At 47.1% G+C, this 25,436-nt stretch overlaps 8 protein-coding genes across 8 annotated transcripts; 3 read left to right on the top strand and 5 right to left on the bottom strand.

Moving 5' to 3' along the window:
• Positions 1-716: 716 nt before the first annotated feature.
• On the bottom strand, positions 717-1,922 carry F4812DRAFT_173078 (DUF1742-domain-containing protein). The gene is made up of 4 exons (XM_047929967.1): positions 1,478-1,922; positions 1,099-1,419; positions 986-1,050; positions 717-931 (listed from the first exon to the last, which is right to left on the bottom strand). The coding sequence occupies exons 1-4, from the start codon at positions 1,586-1,588 to the stop codon at positions 817-819; spliced, it is 612 nt and encodes a 203-aa protein (XP_047793616.1). The 5' UTR covers positions 1,589-1,922; the 3' UTR covers positions 717-816.
• A 69-nt stretch (positions 1,923-1,991) lies between these two features.
• On the top strand, positions 1,992-3,912 carry F4812DRAFT_173157 (Rtt106-domain-containing protein). Its single transcript, XM_047929969.1, has 3 exons — positions 1,992-2,206; positions 2,268-2,594; positions 2,653-3,912. Exons 1-3 carry the CDS (start codon positions 2,122-2,124, stop codon positions 3,609-3,611), a joined length of 1,371 nt encoding a protein of 456 aa, XP_047793617.1. The 5' UTR covers positions 1,992-2,121; the 3' UTR covers positions 3,612-3,912.
• A 1-nt stretch (position 3,913) lies between these two features.
• Positions 3,914-5,217, bottom strand: F4812DRAFT_173176 (Aldo/keto reductase). The gene is made up of 3 exons (XM_047929970.1): positions 5,036-5,217; positions 4,625-4,972; positions 3,914-4,568 (listed from the first exon to the last, which is right to left on the bottom strand). The coding sequence occupies exons 1-3, from the start codon at positions 5,143-5,145 to the stop codon at positions 3,977-3,979; spliced, it is 1,050 nt and encodes a 349-aa protein (XP_047793618.1). The 5' UTR covers positions 5,146-5,217; the 3' UTR covers positions 3,914-3,976.
• Positions 5,218-6,975: 1,758 nt separating this feature from the next.
• On the top strand, positions 6,976-9,191 carry F4812DRAFT_413493 (cytochrome P450). Its single transcript, XM_047932791.1, has 4 exons — positions 6,976-7,532; positions 7,590-7,706; positions 7,767-8,541; positions 8,596-9,191. The coding sequence occupies exons 1-4, from the start codon at positions 7,326-7,328 to the stop codon at positions 9,024-9,026; spliced, it is 1,530 nt and encodes a 509-aa protein (XP_047793619.1). The 5' UTR covers positions 6,976-7,325; the 3' UTR covers positions 9,027-9,191.
• Positions 9,192-9,758: 567 nt separating this feature from the next.
• F4812DRAFT_413496 (DUF726-domain-containing protein) lies at positions 9,759-12,779 on the bottom strand. The gene is made up of 4 exons (XM_047932792.1): positions 12,695-12,779; positions 11,304-12,614; positions 10,811-11,139; positions 9,759-10,686 (listed from the first exon to the last, which is right to left on the bottom strand). Exons 2-4 carry the CDS (start codon positions 12,373-12,375, stop codon positions 10,018-10,020), a joined length of 2,070 nt encoding a protein of 689 aa, XP_047793620.1. The 5' UTR covers positions 12,376-12,614; positions 12,695-12,779; the 3' UTR covers positions 9,759-10,017.
• Positions 12,780-12,962: 183 nt separating this feature from the next.
• Positions 12,963-16,915, bottom strand: F4812DRAFT_413500 (kinase-like domain-containing protein). Its single transcript, XM_047932793.1, has 10 exons — positions 16,314-16,915; positions 15,775-16,246; positions 15,676-15,700; positions 15,364-15,575; positions 15,236-15,300; positions 15,119-15,165; positions 14,893-15,064; positions 14,568-14,836; positions 13,364-14,337; positions 12,963-13,246 (listed from the first exon to the last, which is right to left on the bottom strand). Exons 1-10 carry the CDS (start codon positions 16,860-16,862, stop codon positions 13,182-13,184), a joined length of 2,850 nt encoding a protein of 949 aa, XP_047793621.1. The 5' UTR covers positions 16,863-16,915; the 3' UTR covers positions 12,963-13,181.
• Positions 16,916-18,004: 1,089 nt separating this feature from the next.
• F4812DRAFT_413501 (uncharacterized protein) lies at positions 18,005-20,801 on the bottom strand. Its single transcript, XM_047932794.1, has one exon. It carries the CDS (start codon positions 20,571-20,573, stop codon positions 18,363-18,365), a length of 2,211 nt encoding a protein of 736 aa, XP_047793622.1. The 5' UTR covers positions 20,574-20,801; the 3' UTR covers positions 18,005-18,362.
• A 1,067-nt stretch (positions 20,802-21,868) lies between these two features.
• Positions 21,869-25,169, top strand: F4812DRAFT_413502 (uncharacterized protein). The gene is made up of 3 exons (XM_047932795.1): positions 21,869-24,030; positions 24,097-24,651; positions 24,727-25,169. Exons 1-3 carry the CDS (start codon positions 22,585-22,587, stop codon positions 24,826-24,828), a joined length of 2,103 nt encoding a protein of 700 aa, XP_047793623.1. The 5' UTR covers positions 21,869-22,584; the 3' UTR covers positions 24,829-25,169.
• Positions 25,170-25,436: the final 267 nt, after the last annotated feature.

A 25,436-nucleotide genomic window follows, 5' to 3' on the forward strand; every position in this document is an offset into this window, starting at 1 on the left:
CGATGCAATGTAAGCACTAATCTTCTTACAGGAATTACAGAGAGCGACGAAGTTGTTGGCTTTCATGAGAAAGTTTGCAATGCTTCATGCAGCTCGCGAAATGTTTTACCAACAGTAGAAAACGGAGGGAGCGAGGCGCCTCAAAATTGAAGCCTGTCAGACCCCTATATGGGCATTCAAACATGAGAAGAACCCTATTGTTGAGAGGCCGTATTTAGATCATATTAGCTACCAGGAAGAAGTAGTGTCAGCCTTGTAAGGCAGATAGTCTAATAAGCTGTCAGCTTGTGATGAATTTTACCCCGTGCTGCAGTGGGCAAGCTATCCGGGCAAGCTAAGCAGAACTAGGTAAACATGGTGTAGTTAATAGACTGGTGTGTCCCCAGGGATGAAGAATGGGGTGCTTATAGAAAGTAACATTCTTTACCGCAGTAGTTTGCCGACCCAAGATAACGACACTTCAGCTTACCGCACGCTCCACGCCGATTAAGTGAATATCCAGCCAATTTGGACTTTCGAGTACTGGGAACCTTGAGGGTACTTAGGCCAAATGTTGTATCTGGGGTTGTAGTAAATGAGATATAAATTTCATTAAGCATGGTTAATGTATCGAACATTTACAAGTACCTATCCATAGTAAAAATGTTACTTCTCTGCGTAGGTAGGTAGCTTATGAGTTCCCCCCATTGGGTGATATGCTCATGGGCGTAGTAAGGGTATGGGCTAGAATTGTTGTCGGGGTCCAACGAGCCCGGCTTGCTTTAATATACTCACCCACCTGCCGAGTTGAGGTTCTCCATGCAGGTAAAAGCCACCTCACAAGGGATCTTTAGGGACTGAGGGAAAATAGTTAGGGTTACTTAGGCGTTCCCGGTTCCTTTTGGCCATCTCCGCAGCGCGCTTTCTGTCCAGTCGTTGCTGGTAGAAATTCCTGCATGCTGTCAGTATCTACGGCTTGTATTTGAAGAGAGGGCCAACTATAGACTTTTGTAATGTAAATACCCGGGGCTCTTCGTCTGGTTTTGGTGGAGTCTTTTCATCCGGTTTGTCCTATATCCGTAAGCCAACATGGTTTTAAGGCGTAGATAGGAAACCTACCTCGGGTTGAGAATTTGGCTCGTCTTTCTTCTCACTTTCCTTCTTTTCCTTCTTTTCCTTATCTTCACTATCCTTCTTGGGGTTTTCTGATTCCTTCCCCTTCTCCTTCCCCTCCTCCTTCTCCTTCTCCTTCTCCTTCTCCTTCTCCTTCTCCTTCTCCTTCTCCTTCTTTTTGCGCTGCTTCTCCTCGTACTCTTTCTTCACACGTTCAATTTCATCTTCCATTTCTTTCTTCTTTTTGGCTGCGACGGCATCATGGTCAATGACAGGGGTGCAAAACCCTCTATCTTTTAAATGAGCAGGACAGACATAAAAGAAGTCCTAGTAACAGAGCATCAGGGAGAGGTGCTTAGAATGTTATGATAGAACAGCAGCCCACCTTATTGTCCGGGGTTATGAGCACACTGGTACTGGGCTTAAAGCACACCTCGCATGCTTTAGCTGAGGTTTCAGCTACTTTCCTATGATGCCAAGTATTTGGGAAAGACATGACTTTATTTTTCTTCAAAGGGGGGGATTAAGTGAGTACATGAAAGAACGTATGTATAAAAGTAGTTTGTAATTATGATTATGATGACAAGGCAAAGAAATCATAAAGGAAGGCAATTGAACGGGCCAATGCTGAGAGAATAAATGTGGGGTCAGACGAATAGATACATAGGTACTACAGTAGATAATCTCAGGAGACATGAATGTATTTGTACAATTACCTAAGGTGCATCAATAAGGTGGTGCAGTTACATAAGGTTACAAATTTATACTGCCTGAGGCCTACCTAAAGTAAGTGCAGCCTTGTAAAAAGTAGGGGTTTGTTTTAGGGAGCCCCAGTACGTCATAAGTTTAACGGTAACAGACTTTAGCGTAAAACAAATTCGCCGACTGCAAAAACAACAACTGAGCATTGTGAACGTCAACTTTCCCAAAGTAAACAAGAACTTTGCAACATTTTCCCATTCTAATTTCCAATATCTCCCCTAGTACTGCGCCCAGGTGTAATTGCCCCAACAAGTCTCTTCCGATATCATGGCCAATGGACTTGATGTCCAGAAGCTGGACTCCGTATTCAAGTCGCGACCAGATATTCTACAAGATATTCACAAGGCTGCCGGTATTTCTCAACCCTTTCGCGTCAGATATTGCCCATGCTTTTATCTAACCGAGCTATATAGATTCTCCGTCGCAAATCCAATTATTTAACAAGATTGCAAATTTCATTTATGATCAAATAGGAGACCACACAGCTGGTTCGTCCTTAAAGCGACGCCGCGTCGATATAGAGCCTTCCCAAGATGGGAATCCACCTCAAGTTACGGAGACCAGTACAGTCGAAGACGTGTCCAATGAGAATATTCTGCTGGAGATAAAAGATATATCCGTATCTATCCCCCAGCGTAAAAAGTTTGAATTATGCTTTACTCCCAAACACATATACGCCCGGATTCCTGGTGCTACCGCGGCGCCCGCGCCTGGAATTGTATATGCGTGGAAAGATATTGGTATGCCATACGCGTCATATGTTGCAACGATTTAACATGAATGCTAATAGTCATATAGCGTATGCTTTTTACCTTCCAGTACCCGAGAAATCCCAGATTCAGCACAACTACGTCTTATTTCCACGAAACGCCCTCTCCTTCTCTAAATCAGGCACGCCGACCCAAGATCCGTTGCTCTTCACCGTATCAGCCGGTGCGCCGAAACCAGGCACAATTGGTGGCCCCAATGCTGGCGCAGCTTCTGCCGTCTCAGACTCGTATACCACCCTGTTTAACTGGGCTCTGAATAAGTGTCTTCAGGCGGCTGGAAATAATGTGCAAATAGTTGCTGCCAATCCTGCGAAATTCCACAGTAAAGTTCGGCAACCACACCGCCCAAAGGAGCCAGCAGTCTATGTTAAGGCATTCAGGGGCTCAAAGGACGGATACTTATTCTTTCTAGAAAACGGAATCTTATGGGGTTTCAAGAAGCCGCTACTATTTATACCACTAGATAAAATTGCGGCCATCAGCTACACAAGTGTATTGCAGCGTACATTCAACATGGTAGTCGAGGTGTTCACGGGCGAAAATGGGGACAACGAAACGACCGAGGAGATCGAGTTTTCTATGCTAGACCAGGAAGATTATGGAGGCATCAACCAAGACTACGTCATGCGCCACAGGCTACAGGATCGAAGCATGGCCGATCAACGCAAGGCGAAGAGGGAATTGGCAGAGAACGCCAAGGGAAAGAAAGATGCCGAAGGGGAAGGGGAAGGGGAAGATGCCAGTGCACAGGCCGGAGAAGACGGCATGACGGAACTTGAAAGGGCACAGATGGAAGCCGAACAACAACTGCAGGATGAAGAAGACGAAGATGAGGAAGATTATGACCCTGGGTCTGAAGGTGAGAGTGAGGGTTCAGGGACGAGTTCCGAAGAGGATGATGACGAGGAGGACGAAGAGGACGACGACGACGCAGAAGAGGACGACGAGATGGAGGACGACGGAAATAAAGGGGAGGAGGAGAAATGAATTTATACATAATGGTAATGGCGATATACCGGAGCCTGTTGTTTCGGTGAGACTTGGGTATAGATGAGCTCAGAAATGCGATGTCTTCGACCTCTGAGAACCTCGCGTCTTGGTGGCTATAGCGTGGATTAACTATCGGCAAATCTATTCGGGATTAGCTTATTAACCCGATCTACACAAACTACTTCCAACGAGCCCTATTAAATCCCTGCCGGATCGAGAGCATCCCGTGGGCCTATTCTCATTGCTATATCACAATACGAGAGACAGGCTGATTATAATATAGTATAATAGGTACATACTCAATTCAGTTATGCTAAATATAGCTGACCCATAGGACAGCAGTAAGGTCCTATATATCAAACTCATTTCAGGGGGGCGGTGTCCTGTAGATGTTGTGGCGGGACATTTGCAAGTGGTAAGTTTCGCTGCCCTGTAACTTGCAAATTCCCAATGAGATCCCTAATCTGCCGGCTCTCTTCGTCAGTGAGCTTGGCGTCTAATGCGCCAAGGTTCTGCTCGAGATACTTGATATTCCTGGTCCCCGGAATAGGGAAGAAATCGTCTCCTTGAGCCATAATCCATGACAAAACCAACTGGCTCGGCGTGCGACCCTTCCTTTCCGCAAAGGCTCCAAACTTCTTGACTAGCTCCAAGTTCTTCGGGAAGTTCTCTGGGCTGAATCTTGGAAAGCTCCTACGATAGTCATTAGGCCCGAAATCGTCCCGAGACTTGTAGCGGCCAGTCAAGAATCCACGACCAAGGGGCGAGTAAGCGACAATAGCAACCCCAAGTTCTCGGCATGTAGCAAGCAGATTGGTGCCATCTTCGCTTTCGATTTCGAGCGACCAGGGGTTGTATTCAACCTCGACAGCCGTAATTGGGTGGATAGCATGAGCACGTCGTAGCGTACTGGAGGAGCACTCAGACAAACCAAGATATTTGATTTTGCCTTCCCTATTCCATTAAATCAGTAGCCGCACTTAACTGTTGGGATGTCCTTTTAATAGTACTTCTTGAGCTGCACCATGGCTTCCACGGACTTCTCAACAGGGGTGACATTGTCGAAGCGATGGCAATAGAACAAATCTATACTATCAACTCCCAGACGCTTCAAAGACCTCTGGCAGCTGGCGATGCAGTTCTCGGGCGTGCTGTCGACGTAAACTTGCGGGTTGGCGTCGCCGCCATACTCGAGGGCCCATTTGGTAGCTAGGAAGATGTCTCCGCGTCGCTCCGGGTGCAGCTTGAACCATTTGCCCAGGAGATCCTCGCTGTCGCCGTAAGCGAACGCGCTGTCCCAGAATATCTCGCCGAGCTCCCACGCTCTATCGAGGATCTTAAATCGTTCCTCGTCGGAGCTTTGTATGTATTAGGTAGTTAGCCCACGAGCAGGCTAGGATGTTGAATTGATTTTTACCTACATTACTTCGCCTGTTCCAACACTGAGGCCCATTAAGCCGAACCCAAGCCTGGGAACAAGAGGGCCGTTTTTCCCTAGCTGGCCGGTCGGGAGCGCTTTAGGAAGAGACATGGCGAGGGTATTATATAAACTTGAGGTGAGGGGTTCCTTCAAAATCGGTTCCAAATTCAAAGTCGAAATTCTATCAGCCAGAGCTTCGTGAGGCAGTTGCTAAATAGGTATCTATCCATCTTCCCAGGCCGCAAAACTCGAGGTGGGAGAGCCCGTATTTATGTCCTACATCTCCCCCTTTCGAACAGTAATTAACACCTCATATTTCCATACCACGACTCCCTCATAGACAGCCTATAATCGAAAAAACGTCTGCGTGTTGATGGTATCTACGATGACGCGGCCGGGGATAAAGCACGCTACAGCCGCGACGTGCCCTAGAAAACCCGCAAAACCCGCAGGCTACATGGCGGAAACGCGTATATTTACGATGTTGTACGCCCCTTAGATGATGTACTTAGTGTGCTATATCAGTTGGCGGCTCTTGTCTTTCGTATGGAATAGTCTCTTGCTTATGTCGGGGTCCTGCGGGCGCTTGGCTGAAAGGAGACAGTCGGCTGGTGATAACGGCGACGGTTGCATAAACTCCGAAAGAAGAGTCGAAGTTTATCAGCCAATATGGGTTATTAATGAAGGTTTTCTTCTTTACTATGTTAACGTTTGACGCTTATGTCTTTTTTTAGGAAACTTGTTGACGGTTCATATCTCTTGGTTTTTCATTGCTTCCTGCTTCTTGCTTCAATGGCTACCTATTTGTACCTACCTGAGGTAACTGTAAAATTTCGATAGATTACTTAACAATACCCTTTCCGTAACAGCTCGACTACATTACGTTCTAGTACGCTGAGCTTATACACACTTCACGTCAATAGAGGTTTCGTGAAGTTAGGTAAAAAAAAACTCTTTATATCAATGTATCAACATGGTTAAAAGCCTAGCGTACTAGCCCACTTGGCAATGGAAATATAGTTTGCGACATATTACCTTAGGTACCTAGGTATGTGTCATTCAGTTCCGAGAAATAGATCTAGAATGAGTTGAAAAGGGTAAAAAAATTAGAATATTAACAAATCTTAGAATCAATACAACTTAATTGTCCTGCCCTACCTTAGGTACCTCATTCTATATGTTTAAGAGGAGCCATGTATTTAAAGACTTGAAGAGTTCCAGGTGCGTCTTTTGTATCCCTTTGTGTTGACTAATTTTATATCTTGAGTTATATCGTTGACTTAGAGAATGTAAGCGTAGCTGACGTCAATAGATAGGCTGTGACAAATTTGGAAATAACCGGCAATTTATCTACTATTTGAAATATATGTCGCAAATTCAGGGGCTAATAAATCGTACATATGAGCTGAACTGTCTAGGTAGATGTTTAACCCCGCGCTAAGGTTTATCCAATTCACCAAAACTCATTTCAAATTTGTTCAGCACTTATACATAGTACTCAATTGCATGTCTTATTCTTCCACAACTCTTTTCTACATTTTTTTTATTGATATACAAATTCAGATAGAGGGCGAGTAGATGTCTTTATGTGGGTAGTCAGGATAAGGTTACTACCTCGGCCTCGACGGTGGGTATATTTGTGTGCAGTACTTAGTAATACCGCGGAAGAGGGGTGACCGCCCGCGACGGGGTTCCTGTTGAATCCAATGGGCAAGTTACCAAGATTGTATTCGTGATTCACTAACTTCAATTGGTCAGGCATTGATGCACAAAATCAGCTGGTATAAATTTGACGTCGCGGATTATGCAAGACGTGCATCGGGTTACTCAACAGCCGATCCGACGTTGTGCAATCCCCGTATCATCGTATCCGTATTCAGCAGAGCAAGAACCTCCTATTGGTGTTCGAGTCACTACCATGTAGGTACTTTTATACGCTACTTTGTGCACTTTTATACATATATGCTGGGTTTCTAGTTTGTAGATCATTCTAGATATACCGGCTGTGGATGATCCGTATACTATCTACATATAGTAATAAGAATCATGGAGTGATTTCAACCCGGAATGGTTAGCTTTACCGGTGATGGGCCTCGCTACGCCATGTGCCACGTGGAGACGTGAAACGGTAGTAAGATATAAAAGAGATGAGCGGGCAATATTAGGTACTTTTTAGAACAAATTGCCGAGAATGGTGAAGGAGTATAATTTATATAAAGTCGACTGCCTTTCCGACAGCTCGGGCTTGTGACGCCTATGACTCTAACACCTTAACGACGACCACATTCGAAATGGAGGCCATCCAGCGTGTTATCCCCCAGGGGTTACCAGTATCTATACAGGTGGTTATTGCCACCCTGGCACTTGGCTTTATCTACTCGCTAGTCACCGCAGACCGACCTTTTGCTGGATTTCCAGTTATAACAGTTGACGGACATAGTCCAAAGAAAACTTGGTTATGGCACGGCGGGAAGGCCGTAGCCGAAGGCGTGAAACGGGTATATAGTTGCCTAAGCATACTCCTATTGAAAACATCATGCTAATTTATTTAATAGTTTTCTGGGCCGTTTCAAGTCATCACAGGGACGGGTCCAAAAATTATCGTACCGAATAGATTCGCCGACGAACTTCGCAACCACCCCTCGCTAGACTTCAACAAAGCATTTGCTAAAGTAACCTACCTTCTTCATGTCTCCCCTATTGTGAGGTCTCCAATCAACTGACAACTTCAGGATTTTATGGTGAATTATCCAGGCTTTGAGGCTCACCGTCTAGGCCTACACGATGGGCATCTGATTCAGGAAACGGTACGGGTGAAGTTAACCCAGTCACTCAACTTGATTACGGAAGACCTTGTAGATGAGACAACGGCGTCGCTCCACGATGTATTTGGTGATAACAAGGAATGGACCACCAGGTACATCAGAGATGATATGCTCGAAATAGTCGCTCGTCTTTCATCGAGGGTATTCTTGGGAAGGGAGCTGTGCCGAAACCGGAGATGGCTTGATATCTCCAAGTCGTATACTGTCGACTCGTTTCTCGTCTCGCGTCTAATGAGAGCTGTCCCTTCGTTTCTACGTCCTCTCGCTTATATACTGATCCCACAGTCGAGGTCCCTTCGGAACGCTGTCAGAGACGCACGAAAGCTTATCACCCCCGAGGTGGAACGCCGCAAAGCTGTAGTCGACGCAGCACGTGCAGCGGGCGAGAAGCCGCCGAAGGTTGCGGACACGATCGGTTGGATGTATGAAGTGGCTCAAGGCCGAGATGCCGACTACGTCGCGGGACAGCTTTCACTAACAATGGCTGCTATTCACACGACCACGGAGGCAACTTGTGCAGCACTGCTTGACATCTGCCAATATCCCGATGTGGCTCAGCAACTTCGACAGGAAATCATCGAGGTTATTGGCGAGAATGGATGGGCAAAGACTTCTCTATATAAGCTCAAGCTTATGGATAGCTTCCTCAAGGAGGGGCAGCGACTCACACCTATGGGTGCAAGTATGTCTCTCCCCAACCCGTTTTCCCCTGTCCTGGCTAATCATAAAAATCCAGCTACTATGCATCGATACGTAGAGAAGGACGTGAAACTTTCTGATGGAAGCGTGTTGCCGAAGGGTGCCCGCATCGTAGTTGCGGGCAACTTCATGGACCCGACGATCTATCCCGAGCCCGAGAAATTTGATGCCGCCCGGTTCCTCAAGATGAGACAACAGCCCGGCCAAGAGAACAGTTGGCAGTTCGTGACCACCAGTCCGGCACACACTCTTTTCGGCCACGGTCAGCACGCATGTCCTGGACGCTTCTTCGCATCCAACGAAGTAAAGATTGCGCTGTGCCATTTATTGCTGAAGTACGATTGGCGGTTCATTCCGGAGGAAGGTCGACCTGCCCCGCGTGTCTTCGAGGGTGTTAACGCCGTTGACCAAAAGGCGAGAATCCAAGTGCGGAGGAGGAACGCCGAGATTGACCTTGATGACTATTGAACGGATGATTCTGTGGAATACCGCATTCCGTCGAACTGTTTCTAGATTGTTTGTACCCTTGAAAGTAGAACCAGTTGTTTCTGAGAGCTTAGTGCCGCCATAGATGCCCCCTAACACAACCAGGTGCGCCATTAACACCCACGTATCATATAATTTATTCCCATACATCTAAGTGTTTAACCTCAATGTGACAGCCAATTGAATATCACTCTTCTAAAAGAGCTCCTAGATCAATTGGGTGTATCATATCATCAAGCCCCTGAAGAGACCGAAGCAGAAAGCGAGATTAAATTTTGTGAACCCGAAGGCAGTGAATTCAAGAACGGAGATATTGTCATTGTCTATACGGCTGACAGTATTATCCAACATAGTAGACTAACAAGAGAAGGCTTGCTAGCCTATACCATTCTTGCGATTATGCCGATGGCCTCCAGGGCATTGGGCTAAGCACAATTCTTAAATTGGCAAAGCATTATAAGTCCCAATAAATGACTCTTATACTAAACAATTCCATGTCGAACCATCACAGAAAACTCAGCAAACGGCGCGCTGTGCTCTTTTGCATCGTCAAAGACACTTTCCCAAACAGGGATTTCACGGTTCCTCCAAAATCTTTCTCCTATATAAACTTCCACCCAGGAAGAAATATACGCTGACCCTTGGAGTACCTAGTGGTACTCTGAGGTCAAACAGGTACTTAAGTAATAAATGAAAGATCATCAAGATGGGAGAGGAGATCATTGCCCGCAGAGATGAACTATCTACGTAAATTGAGAAAGGGGCGAAATTACATGTTATTATGGTTTAAATACGAGAAGTATAGTTATACCTACATTCTTTTCCACCGGGGTCGGCGAATCTAAGGTACTAACTCAAGTAGGGAATAGAGTATTCTCAGGAGTTGGTTGCGAACGAATGTAATTCATATTGATGTATGATAGATATCTCTGAGAGTGCCGAGTCAATTGCCTTTTACCTTGATCCAGTACACCTACTCCGATACCTTCATCTGCTCAACATCTCGTTCCATTCTCCTGACCTCTCGGTCCTCTCCCTCGCCAACCTCTGGATCAGCGCCCTCTTTTTCACCGCCGCTCTCAGCACTCCTCCGCTGCTCCTCTTCCTTCTTCTCCTGCTCCGCCAACCGGTCCTCTTCGCGCCTAATCTCCCGCAAGTCAATGTCTTCGAAGCCGATACGCTTAAGGACCGGCGCCGTCGCGTGACGGTATAACGTGTGGCCCTTGACTAGATCGCCGACGTCGACGTTCTCGACCCCCTGGACGTCGAGGACGGGACGCAAGCCCGCGACGCCGAACTGGATGCTGCTGCTCCGGTACAGGAACGCGAGGATGTAGTCGTTCGCGCTGTACGCGTTGACGACCCTGCCTGCGACGACGGACCGGATGCGCCGCCAGTCCGCGGAACTGCTGGGCGTCGGCGCGCCGAGCATGATCGCATTCTCGACGATGCCGAAGGCTTGCCTCTTGGCGAGCTGCTGCAGGCATACGTATATGACCTTGGCACCGAGGGAGTACCCGATGAGCGTGACGGGTCGCTCGCCTTGTGCTTTGTTGATAAGCGCGTCGGCGAGGACTTCGCCGGCTTTCTGGGCGCGCTGGTTGGCGATGCTCCAGGGGTTGTCGATGATATGACTGGCTTTCTGCGCTTGTATGTTAGCGTTCTAGTAATAACTACCTACTGCTTATAATTTTCGAAAATATCATGACGACTATTTCGAGAGGAGCGAATAGGAGAATTAGGGCGGGACGCTGCATTGTACTTACCACTAAGCCTAGCGGCCACAAGCCAGCGGACAGCGCCGCGAAAACAGTACGCTTAATGATCTCAGACTTCGCGTAGGACCACGCTGCCGAAGTGACCAGTGTTGTAAGCGCGTTCCCCAGATTGATCAGCGCATCCAGTTCGAACCGTAGAGCGAATGATTCTTGGCCCGAGCCGATGCATTTCCACGGCTTGACTACATCGTCTTTGTCGTCCAGCCAGCCGGAAATGCCAATGGCGATCCGCAGACGACGCGCTTCGATCTCGGTTTTCCCCGGCCTCTCGATAGGTACGAATGCGCAGTCTTCCACGTCCCGAGTATATTTCTCCACTGGGATATCGTGAGTGAGTAAACGCCGTCGAATAAATAAATGTCGGACTGGCGGGCTCATTCTATAGACCACTAGATCTAGAGGAGGTCTGAAGCGAGTGCCTCTACCTACCTTACCTAGTTTTCAGGAGGCTATGAGACAAAGAGCTGGGTAGTTCACTTACTAGCTTTACTCGTCATTTTAGCGCCATAGGCCCCGAATAGACCACCTACCAAGACACCACTCCCCGCTAACGCTCCCAGGTAGCCCGCCGTAGCGGTAGCACCGAGCCCGATCCCCCCCAGCACGGTACCCAAGCCGGAAGCTAGGAGGGGAGCAGCCAACCCGCCGGTAATACCGATGAGGGCGGCGCCGGCGACCCCCGCGACGCCCATCTTCCATCTTCGCGCGGTGCGGTTCTCCTCCGCCCTTTTCTTCGTCTCATCGTCGGCCGACATCTTCTCGGCCGCCGAGAGGAGCCCATGAGCGACTTTCGTCTCGTCCTCCGCGAGCACCGTGGCGGAGAGGCCCAGGCTCGTGGTTAGGTGCAGAAGAAGGACCCGGGAGTAGGCGTTGTAGTGCTCCAGGCTCAGCAGGAGCAGGAGCACGGAGTGGAGGATTAGGATTCGCTTCTCCTTGGGAATTTTGCACAGCGCGGTTTCGACGGGGGGATACGTCTTTAACAGCGCTTTGGCGATCGTATCCTCGTGCTCGTCAGCCTCGACGCCCTCTAGTCCAGGTTCGGTTTCCGAGCTCGCGAGTTCTGGATCGGCTTGCTTTGATTGTTTCGCGGCTGTTTTCCTGGAGTTGACGACCTCCCCGACGCGGAGCACGACCGCGTCTCTCCAGCCATCGAAGAACTCCAGCGCGCTCGCCTTGAGCGTGACCATTTCCTCTTTGCTAACCTCCTTTTCGCGTTTCGCAAACTCGGCCTTTTGCTTCTCAAGCACCTTTTGCGCCCTCTTCTCTTGTTCCTCGTCGCTTAGCATTTCAAGATTTTCCGATTCACTGCAATTGTCACTTGCTAGCGCAGAAAGGTGGTCGTCTTGAGAACCCGTTTGCTTGGGATCAAAAGTATCCACGAGTCGTCTGCGCATAAGCTCGGTAATCTCAGAAACGAGGATTGTGAGTGAGCTGCGGTCTTCGTCCGTTTCTAGTACGCTTGTGAGCGACTCGCCTTCCTCGTCCTGTTTCCTTGGATCGTCTCCGTCACCGCCGCCCAAGAAAGTGCTGGCTTTCTGGAACATTGACGCCATTTTCGCGCACTTGATTAGTCAAAGGTTTATGGATTATTCTTGAAAGTTGGAAGCAGATTCAAGATAAGATAAAACCAGGTAAAGCAGACCTATTATTTTTTTGTTACTATGTACCTCTGTCAGGTACCTAATTCGAAGAGCTCCTACGTCATCAATCTCAGCTTTAGCTTACAGCTCATATCCCTGTCAGTAGGGTTTTGTTTACATAGCAGGTACTTCGTTGCCGTAGTGTCTCTCTGCTGAATAACGTAATTTATGATAAGTTTCATATATTAATGCTAAACGCAAACCTTTCGTGATAGATATCTTAGGTACATACAGTAGGCGGTTTATTACCTAGGGGTACCTTAGGTAGTTATGTGATGTAGATAAAATGGCTTCGGCAGACTGAGATATGGTAATGTGGTATAATGTCGTCAGTCTCAAAACAAGACTACCTAGGTACCTATGGGAGAGTACATATATGCATGTAACCACTCATATCTATCCGATAGATGTATATCTACCTTAGTTACCTGACATGCAAACGGGACGATAATTGACAAACCGAGTCTCCAGATAGGGGAGAGAAAAAAAGAACCAAAAAATAAAAATAAAAATACCATGCGAATATTCTAAAGTATATACTACATAAATACCTAAACGACATGCCCTACCTGTTTTAGCTCCAGGTAACTAACAAAATAACCTTCATATACCGGAAATATATTTCTTGCTAAATCAATCAAGTCAATATTGACTTCGCCCTCCCCTAGAAGAACATGTTATATAAAAGCTAGGAACCAAATGACGTTCCAGGATGTTTATCAATGAGCACCTCCCTGATGGCCGCCTCCTTGATGGCCGCCTCTTTGATGGCGGTCGAACATATCTAGAGTTTAACAAGTCAACATTCCGTTTGAATTTTATACCTATCTATCTCAAGGGACACGGGGGGAGGGGTGGGGTTTAAGGTAGGTAAGTAAGTAAGTCTAGGGAGGCTACTTACGTTGGAGCCGTTCGCGAAGAGCATCTCTACGGCGTTTACGAGGCAGAGCTAGCCCGTGCCTTGGAGGGCGGGGGTGTCCGAAATTTTGCATCCGTTTTATAACCCGGTTCGCAAGGCCTTGAGGCTCCCGTTGTGGCAGCCCGGGTATGTTATTCGCCGGCCCCTGGCCTGCGCCGGCGAAGAATCCGAATTGATTTGGCGGCGGCTGCAGAGGTTGCGGTATCCATTGTAATGGGCCACCACCGGGTTGAGGCGGTTGCGGTGGTAGCCACTGCACTGGACCACCAGGTTCTTGTGGTGGCGGTGGCGGGGGTTGCGGGGGTAGCCATTGCACTGCGTCAGGGGGAACCAGTGGTGGATTTATGGGACCAGGTAAAGGTGGTGCATCGTCCATTGGAACGTCAGGCCCGTCGAAACCTGCGAACGGATCAATATTTTCGGCGTTTTCGTCAAAGCCATCCCACTCATCCTCGTTCGGATCGACCCATACAACACCACCTTCGCCCACGCCTCCACCTCCACCGTCTGGCACTGCGTCATCTTCATCGTCTTCGCCGCCGTCGTCGTCTTCGCCATCTGCGTGCGCTTCGTCTTCCCAAATCACAATCTCTTCGACATCTCCTTCCCTTGGTGGCGCTAATGGCGGATCGGCAGGAAGATCCGGGAGAACGTGGTGTGGACGAGGAGCGGGCGGAGGAGGACCAATAGGACCGAGGGGGTTGGGTCCTGGAGGTCCCAGAGCATCTGGAGGTCCTGCAGGTCCAGGAGCGGGCCCAGGAAGACCAAAAGGACCGGCACCCCATGGAGGCGGTGCGGGTCCAGGAGCAGGTCCATGAGGTGCAAAAGGATTCCACGGTACTTTGACAGGGGCAGGGGCCGGGGCCGGGGCCGGAGGTTCCACGTTTTCGGGATAAGGGTACGGTCCATATGGGTTTAAAGGAGGGGCATTGTCTGGCTGAACAGCATCATAGATACTAATATAACGAAAACATTCATGTCAGTAGTTTGATACCTTGTTCATAGTATCCACGCTCTTCAACCCGAGAGGGAAATTTGGTAATTACGAAGGGGATTGAGCGGGATTGGTTGCTTTACATACTAGAACATAGTCAGCTGAACGGTCATTCAAGTATATATACCCGACGAAAGCTTTCCCAAAACAGGAGGGCTAAGGCTAGGATATGATCTACTCTTATCACATACCAATGTCTGAACCCAGTTTCTAATCATATGATCAGTTTCTCCAGGATATCTTCGCACTGAGCCTTCTTTCGCCCCCCTCATTAAAGTATCTAGTGGTGGTCGCTCTTCCGGGTGATGCCTCATACATTGCGTAATTGTTCTTCGGAGGTCTTCGTCTATATAACCAAGCTCGGGATCATCCATGAGCAATGCCGCATAGTGAATCGGTTCTTCCGCGCTCCGCTGTGGCGGGACCGGCGGGCGAGATACCGTCATGAGCGTCCATAAGGTCTGTCCGGGCGTTAAACCGTTTGTGACCTTCATTATAGTATCCAAGGAACTCTTACCAGCGCAATCCCCCATACGTTCATAGGTGATCCGTAATGCCCAGCTACTCTTTCTTCCGCAAGTTCCCAACCCGACGTGGTTTCAACATTTACGTGATCCCAATCCGTTCCAAATTGTTCAGGGGCATAATGGCCGTATTTCCCGGTGAACCGATGTCGAAGATAATACTGGCTGTATTTGAATAATCAGTATGAACCCAAAGCATGGAACAACGGTGCAGCTTACTTTCCCTTGTTAGGCTTTATTATTCTTGCACGTCCATAGTCCGCAAGCTAAGCTACAGTCAGCATAGAAGGAGACGAGTCAAAGATAAGTGTATTATGTCCAAGACTACTAGCCTACCTTCAGTCTAGGAATTATAGCATGCTCGCCGTCTCTAGCATTTCTATCTGGGCCGCCGATGAGGACTTGGTAGTTTTCAGTTAGCTTCATCTCATACAGTAGGGAAAATTAGGAGAAAGTCTTCTTACCATTTTTAGCGTCGATATCAAAATGGACCAATCGCCTCCCAGCCCATCTCTTACGAGTGGGTGGGACCTCTTCATAAAGGTCATCTCCGGTACCTTTCCACTGATCAGGCCCGCCTTCGGGATTCGAAGCAGCCGCTTCCTCTAGCGCCCTTCGTATCTTGGCCGGATCATGTCTGTCGTGTCGCTCAGGGTGGTACATCCGCGGAGGAAACCTTGAAAATCCCATCATGTCAACGTAAGTTACCCAGGGGTCGAGTATTACCAAATATTTTTGAGTAAAGAAACGGGGGCTCTCGAGATCCAAGAACTTACTCCAAGCCAACACATGCCCTAACCACTAACAATCTCATTAGTTATAACACATCGTGATTGGAGGAGGTAGAAACAGTAGAGAGCAAAGACTTAACATACAGCAAAGCCAAAAGGACCAAAGGACACGATTTGGAACCCTTTTTTCCTCTCTTGGTAAGCTGGCCTTCTCAATTCTTTGGATGAGATGCCCCAAGTCGCCATTGCCCAAATACTCTAGGATGATATAGTCGTGGCGGGAGAGTGGGTTCTCAGGATCGTTCGGGTCACGGTCACGGATCATACGGTCGATCAATTCGTCCTTTTCTCTCATCCTTATCCGGTGAAGCCGAACCTTGTCCTCTTGATCTTCGGGGTCGTTTTCAAAAGTGTGCCTCCGACTATCGTTCCAGCCCGAGTAGAAACGATTATCGTCTAAAGTTTCTACATCCGATGGAGGTAAGGAAGGTAGATCGTCGTCATCGTCGCTCGAATCATATTGGTCTATGTATTCGTACTCAAACGGCTGAACGTTTGCAGCAATGACATGAGCCGGATTGACCATCTGGACACTATGAGCCCCGCGGGCTACTTCCTATTTGCGCCATTAGAAGATATCCTATAGGTAGGTACCTAACCTTATGCTTGTCGTCACTACGTACCTTCATCATTCGTTCTTCGCGACGGATTTCCGGGCTAAACCAGCCCTTGCGACCAATCTTGATGACCAGTTCCTTAGGTGGATTTAGGCGCGCGAACTTAATAGCTATACCATTCGCACCATAGCCCAGCACTTTCAGAGCCATAAGATTTCTCGGGGGGTGCCTCTCAAAAAATTGTATAGCATCGCGACATCTCTGCCGGATATCGTTCCTGTACGGCTCATCCCATATATCCGACGTATTAAGTACGAACGGCGGCCAAGTACTTTCCCAAGCGTCATGCTTGTACGGGGTCCGATTCCAATTTTTCTTTATGACATAGTCTCGAGGGTTGGCTTCTCCTGGCCTCGGAAACGGTTGCTCCGCCCACTCCTCTCGGTCTACACGGTATGATCTAAAGCCCCCTTCGTAGGCGCCGCCCTCTTCTCGATAACGTGCCCAGAGGGCGTTCACAGCTCTATAATGTTCCGAAAACCCTTCGGGATTCCCATATATGCCTCGGTCAAAATCCTCCGGGTAATCGTGCATCACCCTATCCGGGTCGTCCATTTTTCTTGATTACTGAAGGCCTGTAGCCGCGTATTGGATAAACAATTTTGAGGAGCAATACACATATAGAATTTATTTGGTATCGCGGTTTCAAAAATATGGCTATACATATGTGAAAGGCCATAATCGCTATTGTGCTATTGTGCTGCTTGCAGCAATCGAACAACTGGTAGACAAAGAAACTCAACGACCAGGAAGGATCAATTTTCTCGGTAGTCCCACGTAACCGCAGTCTTAGAGATTATGAAAGAAAGAAATTTATAAAAGAAAGGAAGTTGTAAGGAAAAAAAAGACAAACAGCACCTCTGCCACGAATTTCTGTAGGAGGTAGCTAATTACCAACTCTACCAGTAATTAATTGGAGGTTGACTGAATTGTTCCAAGAATACCCTTTCATTGCCACATTAGTATTGTCCTACGTCTTGAACAGAAGGTTGCTGCATTCAAATCAGGTATCTATATCACATAGTTCATCCAAGTGCCCCTTTTCTACTTACGAGTCCCTCTAGTTGCTCACGGCAGATCTCTCAACTAGCTAGTCCGCTCTGCAATCATGTAAACAATTCTGGCGCTTATCAGTATATAACTGATGGTTTGTTGAATTACCTAGAACTAAAATTGTTTTATTACGTATTCAGGTAAGTAGAATCGGGAGAATCTGTCATAAGAATAGTATGTAATAACGATATGTAGATGGCTTTAAACGGTTTCCAGTGAGTAACTGGGTTCACATTGGAACTCGGCTTCAAGGCCAAATGAAGAAATAGTCACGAAGGGCTAAAAGTGAAGTCTGATGAAAACGACATGATAGCCCTCTTCTCCAGTTGAAATCTATCGCCCAGTGAGGATATCTCGGTACTTAATTCCATGCTTTGAAAATAATAAAATAATATTAGGTATTAAATCGGCATAGAATACTACCTACCTGTTACAGGTAGGTTCCCGTATGGCGAATGTACTTTAGGATCAACCCTGTCGAGGAGTAACTTTCTTCGTACCATGATTTCCGGATGCAGTATCACAAAGAACCAATAATAGGTCGACAGTGGTATTACAGAATGACTTCTAAAATCCACCTCTCTGGTACCTAACCCGTTGGTCAGGTACGTACCAGGTACTCAATCACCTGGAAATGAGGCACTGTTCGGATCGCTGTTAAATTTTTTTTTTTTTTCTATTTTTATATAGGCGAGCCTAGGATACCAAGAAAGGTACCTTACATATACTGCCTCTATTTGTAAGCTACCTTTCAGCCATGCAACATGCAATTTCTAGCCCTTCTGTATCAAGTACATTGGATGCCTTGGACGCCTTGCCAATCAAACTCCATGTGCGGGATCGTCGTGTCAGTGATGACGTATATCTAATAATGTCCGATCTTACCATCCAACGCCAAGTTCATTAGAATAATTTCCATCCCTCCCACTTCCATCCTCATGCAAGTCATAAATCTCTTGTTCATATTATGTAGGGGAACCTTCAACCCATTTGAGAAGGCTATTAATCGAAAATATCGGCATCTCCGCCGTCCCAATCAGGATCCGACTCTTCTGGAGAGTCCAAAAAGTCCTCCATGTCGAACTGTCTTTCCGTGGGCCGATGGTTATCAACTTGAATATCCACCACATCACAGAGACCATGAATAAATTCATTGTCCGATACTTGTCTCGAAACCTTTCTCACCTTGCGTTCCAATTGACTCTGATCGGAGTGGTCAGCGGCTAATTCGTCTTCGCTCTCTTCATCGTCGGCATCTCGTTCCTTCAGCAATAATCCACTCCCTCTGAGCCGCTTGAGTTCTTTACTGATGGCCGAGGCTCGCGTGAGCTCAGCCTTACTGAGGTAATTCGGCTCACCCTCTGACGAGGTTGGTGCCGGTGAAAGATTAGCGATTCGCGTGCTTCGCCGCCGTGGTAACGTTGTAGAAGTTGAGATCTTCGGCTTTAGCTCCATCCTCTGTTCTTGCCGCTGGGGTTTGACTGGTGGTGCGCGTACTGTCTTGATATCTTTTCTAGGCTTCGTCTTCCTCTTAAAGATCCTCGCCATCTTATCCACCCAGAATTCCCGGAATTCTTGGCGTTGACGCCAACCTATGTCTAGCGCGATTCTCAATGCGAGTCGACGAAGGTGGGGAAGTTCCGACGCGCTCTGCACCAAGCTTTGAAAGAAAGTCTCTGCTGCCCTACGACCCCACTTCCGCATGTGAAGGATCTCAATAGATTGAATTGAGGGCGGCCACCTCGGCACATCGTTCTCCGTAAGCAGGACGTCATACTCAGGTTTATTGTCAGCATAGTGCTCGTGGTGTCGGAAGTAGGACAAATCTATGTAGAGGTGTTGCAGCTTGGGACAGGCGAACTCTAAGACGGGAAGAAATGTTAGGCTCAACGATTGGCAGTGATTGATAGTGAGACTTTGCAAGTGGCTCCCGTTAGAAAGTAGAAAATTAGTAAGATCATTTGCTGTTAGCTCCCAGCAGTTGATAAATTCCAGATGTTTGAGGGAGGTGGGAAGTTGTTCCAGTAATAGGCCATTAACCAATGTACAGGACTCTAAAACGAGATGCTCCAGGTCTGGCAAAGCCGAAATACAGGCAGAGAGTTGGGCGATCCTTTCATGGTTTTGTCTCTCTATCACTTCACTAGACTGTTGTCTAGCCGTCAAGCCCCAGGACGCAAGTTGATAATTCACAAATGCTACTTTTCGCAGGCTGGCGAAACTTGAGTTGGAATGAAATCCCGCCAACTTATCTAGCGAGAGCGAGTCCGAAGTAAGACGCGAGTTCCAACGCCAACTTTTCAATTGCGTGGGAACGGTCGTATCACTAACTTTACGGCCTGCTAAAGTTTGCATCAAGTCATCTGCAGCACATTTGAATCGGATGTGCTCGTCTAATTTACGATAAGGCGGCTCGTCAAATTCGTGGTACAACTCCATACTTGACAGTCTTGGCAGATTCCGCACCACAGTCTGAAAGTTTAGATAGTTTGTGCCGAACCTTGGGATCAAAGTTGATGCCACTTCCATCTGTAGAACTTCAACTTTGGGTCGGTAATTCATTATGGTAGTGTCGGGAGACAAGTTTAGAGTGTCGATGAATTGGCTGAGAGAGGTTTGGGGGGCTTTGGTGTATCGCCAGTGGTGGTAGAATGGAGGGCACTTGTACAAGTTTGCTAACGCAGGTTCGAGAAAGGCCTTGCAAACCCGTGCGGCCGACATTAAATCTCCAACCGCCTCGGAGACATCTTCACGTCGTGATGAAAGGTCACGGATTGGCGCGGCGATGCTGTCGAAAACACATAGGAGGACGTGATACGGAAGATTTTCCAAAGGAAGACGGAATGTACAAGTGTTGGAAGGGGTAGCAGGTGAAGCCGCAGGTGTAACCTCATTTGAATCCGGGGTACTAGGAGCTATTGTTTTCGGAGAGGCCTTTTTGACGACTTTGTGTGCTTGACGCAGGACTTTTTTCGGAGGTGGCGAGTAGTTATCGCTGGTGCTCTTTCGCTTTCGCGTGGTAGGGAATGTATGTTTAATCGGGGCATGGCTAGTTTCGAAATCGTCGCTGTCATCGTCAAGATCACTGTCGGACTCGGATGAAAGCGAGTAGGAACGGAAGTATGCGGCTGTTGATCTAGTCGTGCGGCATGGTGCCTTCAATTTGGCGGCGCGGGATGGATTAGTCCGAAGAGCTCGTAGAGGGCGATCCATTGTCAGAGGCGAGATCGAGAATCATTAGCTTGCTTGGAATAATAAGCGGGCACAACGACGGTCGGCATAGGAATAACAAGGGATCGAGGAATAGAGTAGCGTATGCTACTTAGTTGATTGAATGGTGGATTGATTGGCAAGAGGTTTCGCAGGTGGATGCTTCGGCGTGAATTAAGAATTAACAAAGAAAAATGGGTTAGGTAAATCGGAAATGGATTGTGTTTATCCTGGGAAAGTACGACGTAGGAGGTACGGCATTGACTCACTCAACTGCAGCTCAAGGTACATAGTAGATTGGCGGTACCCACTTAATAAGGTTTTGCGCTTATGATTGGATCTGCACTCTACACCCCCACCTTCCCCGTGTACCATAGGAGGAGGTAGCCTCTTACCCGTGGAACCTCACTTCCGCGCGCAGCTGAAACTGTATCTATGTACCACTGAACTTCATCTTATCGTTCTTGGACATCACGGAAGAATTCTACAACCATGTGCACACATATATGTAGAACATATTAGGTAGGTACCCCCGCTAACCTAGAGTGGAGGCTATATTATCATATTAGATTTGCTATGTACTTACCTAGGAGTTAGTCAGACCATACAACCCTTAAGGTCTGAATTCCGCTGATACTATGATCGTAGTTTTGCCATTTTTATTTAACTGTCGATGGTGCAAGTCCTACTTCTCATTTCATTACGAACTCTTCCGTATGTGTCTTGATTGCATTTACTTCAATTGGCTTTTTACCTAAGGTAAGTGTATATAAGGTAAGCTGCCTTAAGGTAGCTATTGCTTTACTTGAAAACGTATTTTGGAAAGAATTTATAGCTCAAATACAATGTATATTAGAAACCCTTAATCTTTGTAATTATTACAAGCCATACTTAATTAATTCATCATCTATAGTTTCATCTATAGTTTCAATCCGGTCGGGTAATATCAACAATAATTATATAATCCATATCTTATTAATCTGAGAAGCAATTGACTCCATCTTTTAACTTGGAGAATAGTGCCTTAGGTACTTGTAAGTGCGTGTGTTAATCTGCACTTAAGTTTTGCTAGTTGGACTTTCACTGTTTCAATGTTACCCATGTGAAAATCAAGTAGCAAAGGAGGGAAGGTGGGTCTAGAGTACATACATCCAGTACCTAGAAGCAACCTGTACTTGTGGCTTGTATGCTTGTATCTCCGAGAGTACTACGTGGTACGTATCTTTTTGTACATAAATGCACGGTTCCGCCACTTAGAAGATCCAACCGTAGCCACACAAATTCCACTTAAGCCATACAAGACTGGACAGGCCAGACAGGATTGGTCCTTTCCTCCTTCAGCCTACCTTGGTTAGTCGGAACGCGTCGACGGGTTCTTCCACTTTTCACGCATCGCATCGCGGAACATGTCAACCGCATCACATGCCCTCCCAACTTATTTCTCTATAGTCACATTTTCTTATATTCAATACCGTTTGGTATTGTAATTGCATCCGCCGGCAAGCCCGCAACTTTTGCCGACAAATCATCGAAATCATCGCACCGAATTACGGTTAACATAAACAACCAGGTTCACCATCATTTCATGGCCAGCCACACTTAATTTATTGCACATCTCATCCCTCCATAGCCACTTTCACTCATTCTTAAACTTCATTTCGTCTTGGCCCTCGATTCCTCGCCTGACTTTGATCTCAGTTTTACGCCATAATTCTCATTGACTTGTCTTCGGCGCTAAGAATACCTAAGGTATCCAATAATGCAACCCCAATATCTGTAATTCCTAATTGGTTGTGTCCGAAACTTGGTGCTTCCGAGGCAACTACCTAGGTTAGGTACTCAGCAACACTCATATATGCTTGCTTTACTTCCATAGCAGGAGTTCAGGAGTTTGCCCAATAAGACTTTAATAGCGCCTTCAGTCATTCCTGTAATTATCTGACGACTCTATCTTTATCTCTAAACCAGGGTGCCACAACACCGTGGTGGGCTGCGCCGATGTTCTCCTTCAGAGATGGCAACCATCACCCCGTACAAACGCGAACTACCTTTCATCCATCGAGCCTGGAAAACTGCTGTCGATCACCTTTCTCCGTACGGCATGGGAATCAAGTTATCGTCAACGAACGGTGACAACATCGTTAGTGATGAGCATGGCTCACGTGCCCCTAAAAGACGTCGCATAGAGGATTCCCCGGAGTTGACTCCAAATGGCGCCGTTAGTCACTTGTTACCTGAGAATTATAACGACTTCGAAAAAGCTCTCCGTGTGGAAATTCTGCAGATCACCCACAAGGACAGCTCTAACTTCAGATCCAGCAACCTGTTGAATGGCACGGGATCTCCCGCAAAAAAGGACACTCCCACTATTCGCATCCGCTGTAAGCTTAGCATTTTTCGATTACGCGGGTCAAAGGAAGTTCGTATCCTTCATTGCGATAGTCAGATATGCAATCTAAGGGTCTTTCGAGACGCAGACGATGTCTGTCGGAGGGCTAGGATTTATCTAAGTTCGCCATTTCACGTCCCAGCAGACAAGATATTCGTTGAGCGAGATGATGGCAATGGCTTTAATCTAGATGACAGCTATTTGGTCCAAGCCGAGTTGGAGTCGGCCGGTGATCCCTATTGGCCGCCAGTTGACTTACTACCTAAAGAAGAAGCCCAGGGCGACGTCTCGAGCAAACTGCGGCATTGGGTGTTGACATCCCAAGTCATCTACAGATTTGAAAAACACCGGGCCTCTACGCCTGTTAAGATCAGGAAACGAGTCGGTCATGAAATAGCAACCGAACTAATGATGGACATGGATCTGAGATGGTCCACATGCCATAGAGCAAGGAGCACCACTGAAGTCGAGGTTTCGCCACCAGAGACCAAAGCATCAATCCCCAAAGGCGCTTTAGAGCCGTTGACAAACGGACACGTTAACGGGAGGACAGATAATGCAACAAACGGTGTTTTGAAGGATGATCAAGATATCTTGATAGAAGAGGACGACGATCATGAAGACGCGGCAACCCCTAGTCGTTCTCTAAGAACGCGGGAAAAGCAGAATTATAATCTCAAGTTACTGAGTGACAAGGCTCGAGGGAAAGAGCGTAAAGAACGCAAGCAGCGTAAATTGGCTGAGAATAGAAGCCAAAATGGGCAAGTTACGTGGGTGCTCCCTCAAACCGGGGAAGTCGTACTAAAGAATTACCAATGCATACGATGCTATGCGGCTCATCCATCCATGAACCAGCTAGTAGAACATGTAAAGGTTCATTATGAGTTCAAGTATGACTTTGATATGAGCTCCTCTCGCATCTCGATCTCTCATCACGGCCAAGAAACCCCGCGTCGATCCAGCTCATGCGTATTGGACGTTCAAGGTTCAGAAGCTCAGGAGAGTGACTTCGAAGACAGTATATCTCTTCATAGGAACCAGAAGAATCTAGTGCAGTCAAAGTCTTTCCAAGTAAGTTAATTACAATGACAGGTACATAATACGGTGAAATCTGTGTCATGCTAACTTCATACGAAGACATACCTCCCGGGTCGTCCAAAAGATGGAAAGCAGCTAGTGCCGAATAATAAGCAGCCCATGTACGATCGTCTCAGCAAAGCGTTGCTCGAGCCAGGATCGTTGGTTGATCCGCCAGACATCGACGATACTTGGCTGGTACAGAAGCATCGAGATATCATTCGAGATTATAGTGACGTCCATCAAGATGAAAAGGAATACATCTCAGAATGGGACGCCTACGTAAATAAAGAATGCGTCACCTCAGAGCCTCATTTACAAGAGGTTTATCTCAAATTCATTCAAGACAAGGCGTCGTGGCTAGCCGCGTCCCAGAGCCGAATGACGGAATTTTCGAAGCACTTGAGCTACCTAAAGGCAAGGAATTCTTTAGTCGAGTCGACTATCATTAAGGCGCTTGCAATTATGCGGCAGGCTAGATCTCAGAGGCGCCCTGAGCAACCTGAGGTTACAAAACCACCTTCTCCAAGAACCCAATATCGCAAGTCGACGTCAGGATGTGCTGTCTGTGGCCAACCAGTTCGCGGACCTTCCACACTAATCTGCTCGAATTTGGTTAGTTACATGATTTTTTTCCCCCAATTTCCTTTTCAGTGTCACTCTAGATAGAACGCAAGGCTAACTCTTTAGGATTGTGATAAACCCCTTTACCACATCAACTGCCTCCGAGGAGACGAGAACATTCCCACAGGGAGTCGTAATTGGCGTTGCAATGATTGTTGCAAGAATTAGAGAGCTTTGGACGTGGACGTCGTAGCACGTCGAGCCCCACCGGTGCTTCGAGTTGGAAGCCGGGAATCACTCTTAGGCGGGTAGTTAAAGGTTGGCAGTTCAACTTAGGAACGCTAAGCCTAGCTCCGAAGGAAATACGTGGACCTTGTACATAATAGGCGATCTTAAAGCCTCAGTGGCGATCAATGTTTGGATAGGTGGATATGAGGCATCCACAACTTCTCTGTATCCCATACTACATTTAGAATCTCTTCTAGAGATGGTGTACTAAACATACCATACCTTAGGTAGGTATACCGATGGGGTAATCCACTGCCATATGAATTAAATAATTTAGTTAATGATCAGGTTAGCTCGTCATCTGTGAATTGGATACCTGCACCGTTTAGACAATTTAAGAGTAAGTCTATTAAAATTAATAGGTGAGAAGCCGAGGTATGGAGTGGACTTGACTATATATCTTATACTTCTACGGCCTGCAGAACAACTTCATCCAATTACCTACCTTAGATAGGTACCTTGATTAAATGCCGATGCACCACAACTGCCCATCTATTATGCAGTTGTTTCTAGCGACTCTTCATGTTATTAAATAAGTGGTATTATTT

The sequence above is a fragment of the Daldinia caldariorum genome (assembly GCF_022478825.1).
Source record: "Daldinia caldariorum strain CBS 122874 unplaced genomic scaffold F4812scaffold_2, whole genome shotgun sequence".
Taxonomy (NCBI): domain Eukaryota; kingdom Fungi; phylum Ascomycota; class Sordariomycetes; order Xylariales; family Hypoxylaceae; genus Daldinia; species Daldinia caldariorum.

Bases quoted from the DNA above. Each gene is read 5' to 3' on its own strand.
- F4812DRAFT_173176 (XM_047929970.1), bottom strand. From the start codon at position 5,145: ATGTCTCTTCCTAAAGCGCTCCCGACCGGCCAGCTAGGGAAAAACGGC. The intron at 4,973-5,035 runs GTAGGTAAAAAT...ATACATACAAAG, and splicing joins GTTGGAACAGGCGAAGTAAT to CTCCGACGAGGAACGATTTA. The intron at 4,569-4,624 runs GTACTATTAAAA...TTAATGGAATAG, and splicing joins GCCATGGTGCAGCTCAAGAA to GGAAGGCAAAATCAAATATC.
- F4812DRAFT_173157 (XM_047929969.1), top strand. From the start codon at position 2,122: ATGGCCAATGGACTTGATGTCCAGAAGCTGGACTCCGTATTCAAGTCG. The intron at 2,207-2,267 runs GTATTTCTCAAC...CGAGCTATATAG, and splicing joins AGATATTCACAAGGCTGCCG to ATTCTCCGTCGCAAATCCAA. The intron at 2,595-2,652 runs GTATGCCATACG...ATAGTCATATAG, and splicing joins ATATGCGTGGAAAGATATTG to CGTATGCTTTTTACCTTCCA.
- F4812DRAFT_413493 (XM_047932791.1), top strand. From the start codon at position 7,326: ATGGAGGCCATCCAGCGTGTTATCCCCCAGGGGTTACCAGTATCTATA. The intron at 7,533-7,589 runs GTATATAGTTGC...TTTATTTAATAG, and splicing joins TAGCCGAAGGCGTGAAACGG to TTTTCTGGGCCGTTTCAAGT. The intron at 7,707-7,766 runs GTAACCTACCTT...TGACAACTTCAG, and splicing joins TCAACAAAGCATTTGCTAAA to GATTTTATGGTGAATTATCC.
- F4812DRAFT_413500 (XM_047932793.1), bottom strand. From the start codon at position 16,862: ATGGACGACCCGGATAGGGTGATGCACGATTACCCGGAGGATTTTGAC. The intron at 15,576-15,675 runs GTAAGTTCTTGG...GGGATTTTCAAG, and splicing joins AGGGCATGTGTTGGCTTGGA to GTTTCCTCCGCGGATGTACC. The intron at 15,065-15,118 runs GTAAGCTGCACC...ATTCAAATACAG, and splicing joins ATAAAGCCTAACAAGGGAAA to CCAGTATTATCTTCGACATC.
- F4812DRAFT_413501 (XM_047932794.1), bottom strand. From the start codon at position 20,573: ATGGATCGCCCTCTACGAGCTCTTCGGACTAATCCATCCCGCGCCGCC.
- F4812DRAFT_413496 (XM_047932792.1), bottom strand. From the start codon at position 12,375: ATGGCGTCAATGTTCCAGAAAGCCAGCACTTTCTTGGGCGGCGGTGAC. The intron at 11,140-11,303 runs GTAAGTGAACTA...ACGATATCCCAG, and splicing joins TAAAATGACGAGTAAAGCTA to TGGAGAAATATACTCGGGAC. The intron at 10,687-10,810 runs GTAAGTACAATG...ATACAAGCGCAG, and splicing joins TGTGGCCGCTAGGCTTAGTG to AAAGCCAGTCATATCATCGA.
- F4812DRAFT_413502 (XM_047932795.1), top strand. From the start codon at position 22,585: ATGGCAACCATCACCCCGTACAAACGCGAACTACCTTTCATCCATCGA. The intron at 24,031-24,096 runs GTAAGTTAATTA...CTTCATACGAAG, and splicing joins TGCAGTCAAAGTCTTTCCAA to ACATACCTCCCGGGTCGTCC. The intron at 24,652-24,726 runs GTTAGTTACATG...CTAACTCTTTAG, and splicing joins CACTAATCTGCTCGAATTTG to GATTGTGATAAACCCCTTTA.
- F4812DRAFT_173078 (XM_047929967.1), bottom strand. From the start codon at position 1,588: ATGTCTTTCCCAAATACTTGGCATCATAGGAAAGTAGCTGAAACCTCA. The intron at 1,420-1,477 runs GTGGGCTGCTGT...CTCTGTTACTAG, and splicing joins TCATAACCCCGGACAATAAG to GACTTCTTTTATGTCTGTCC. The intron at 932-985 runs GTCTATAGTTGG...GACAGCATGCAG, and splicing joins CGGGTATTTACATTACAAAA to GAATTTCTACCAGCAACGAC.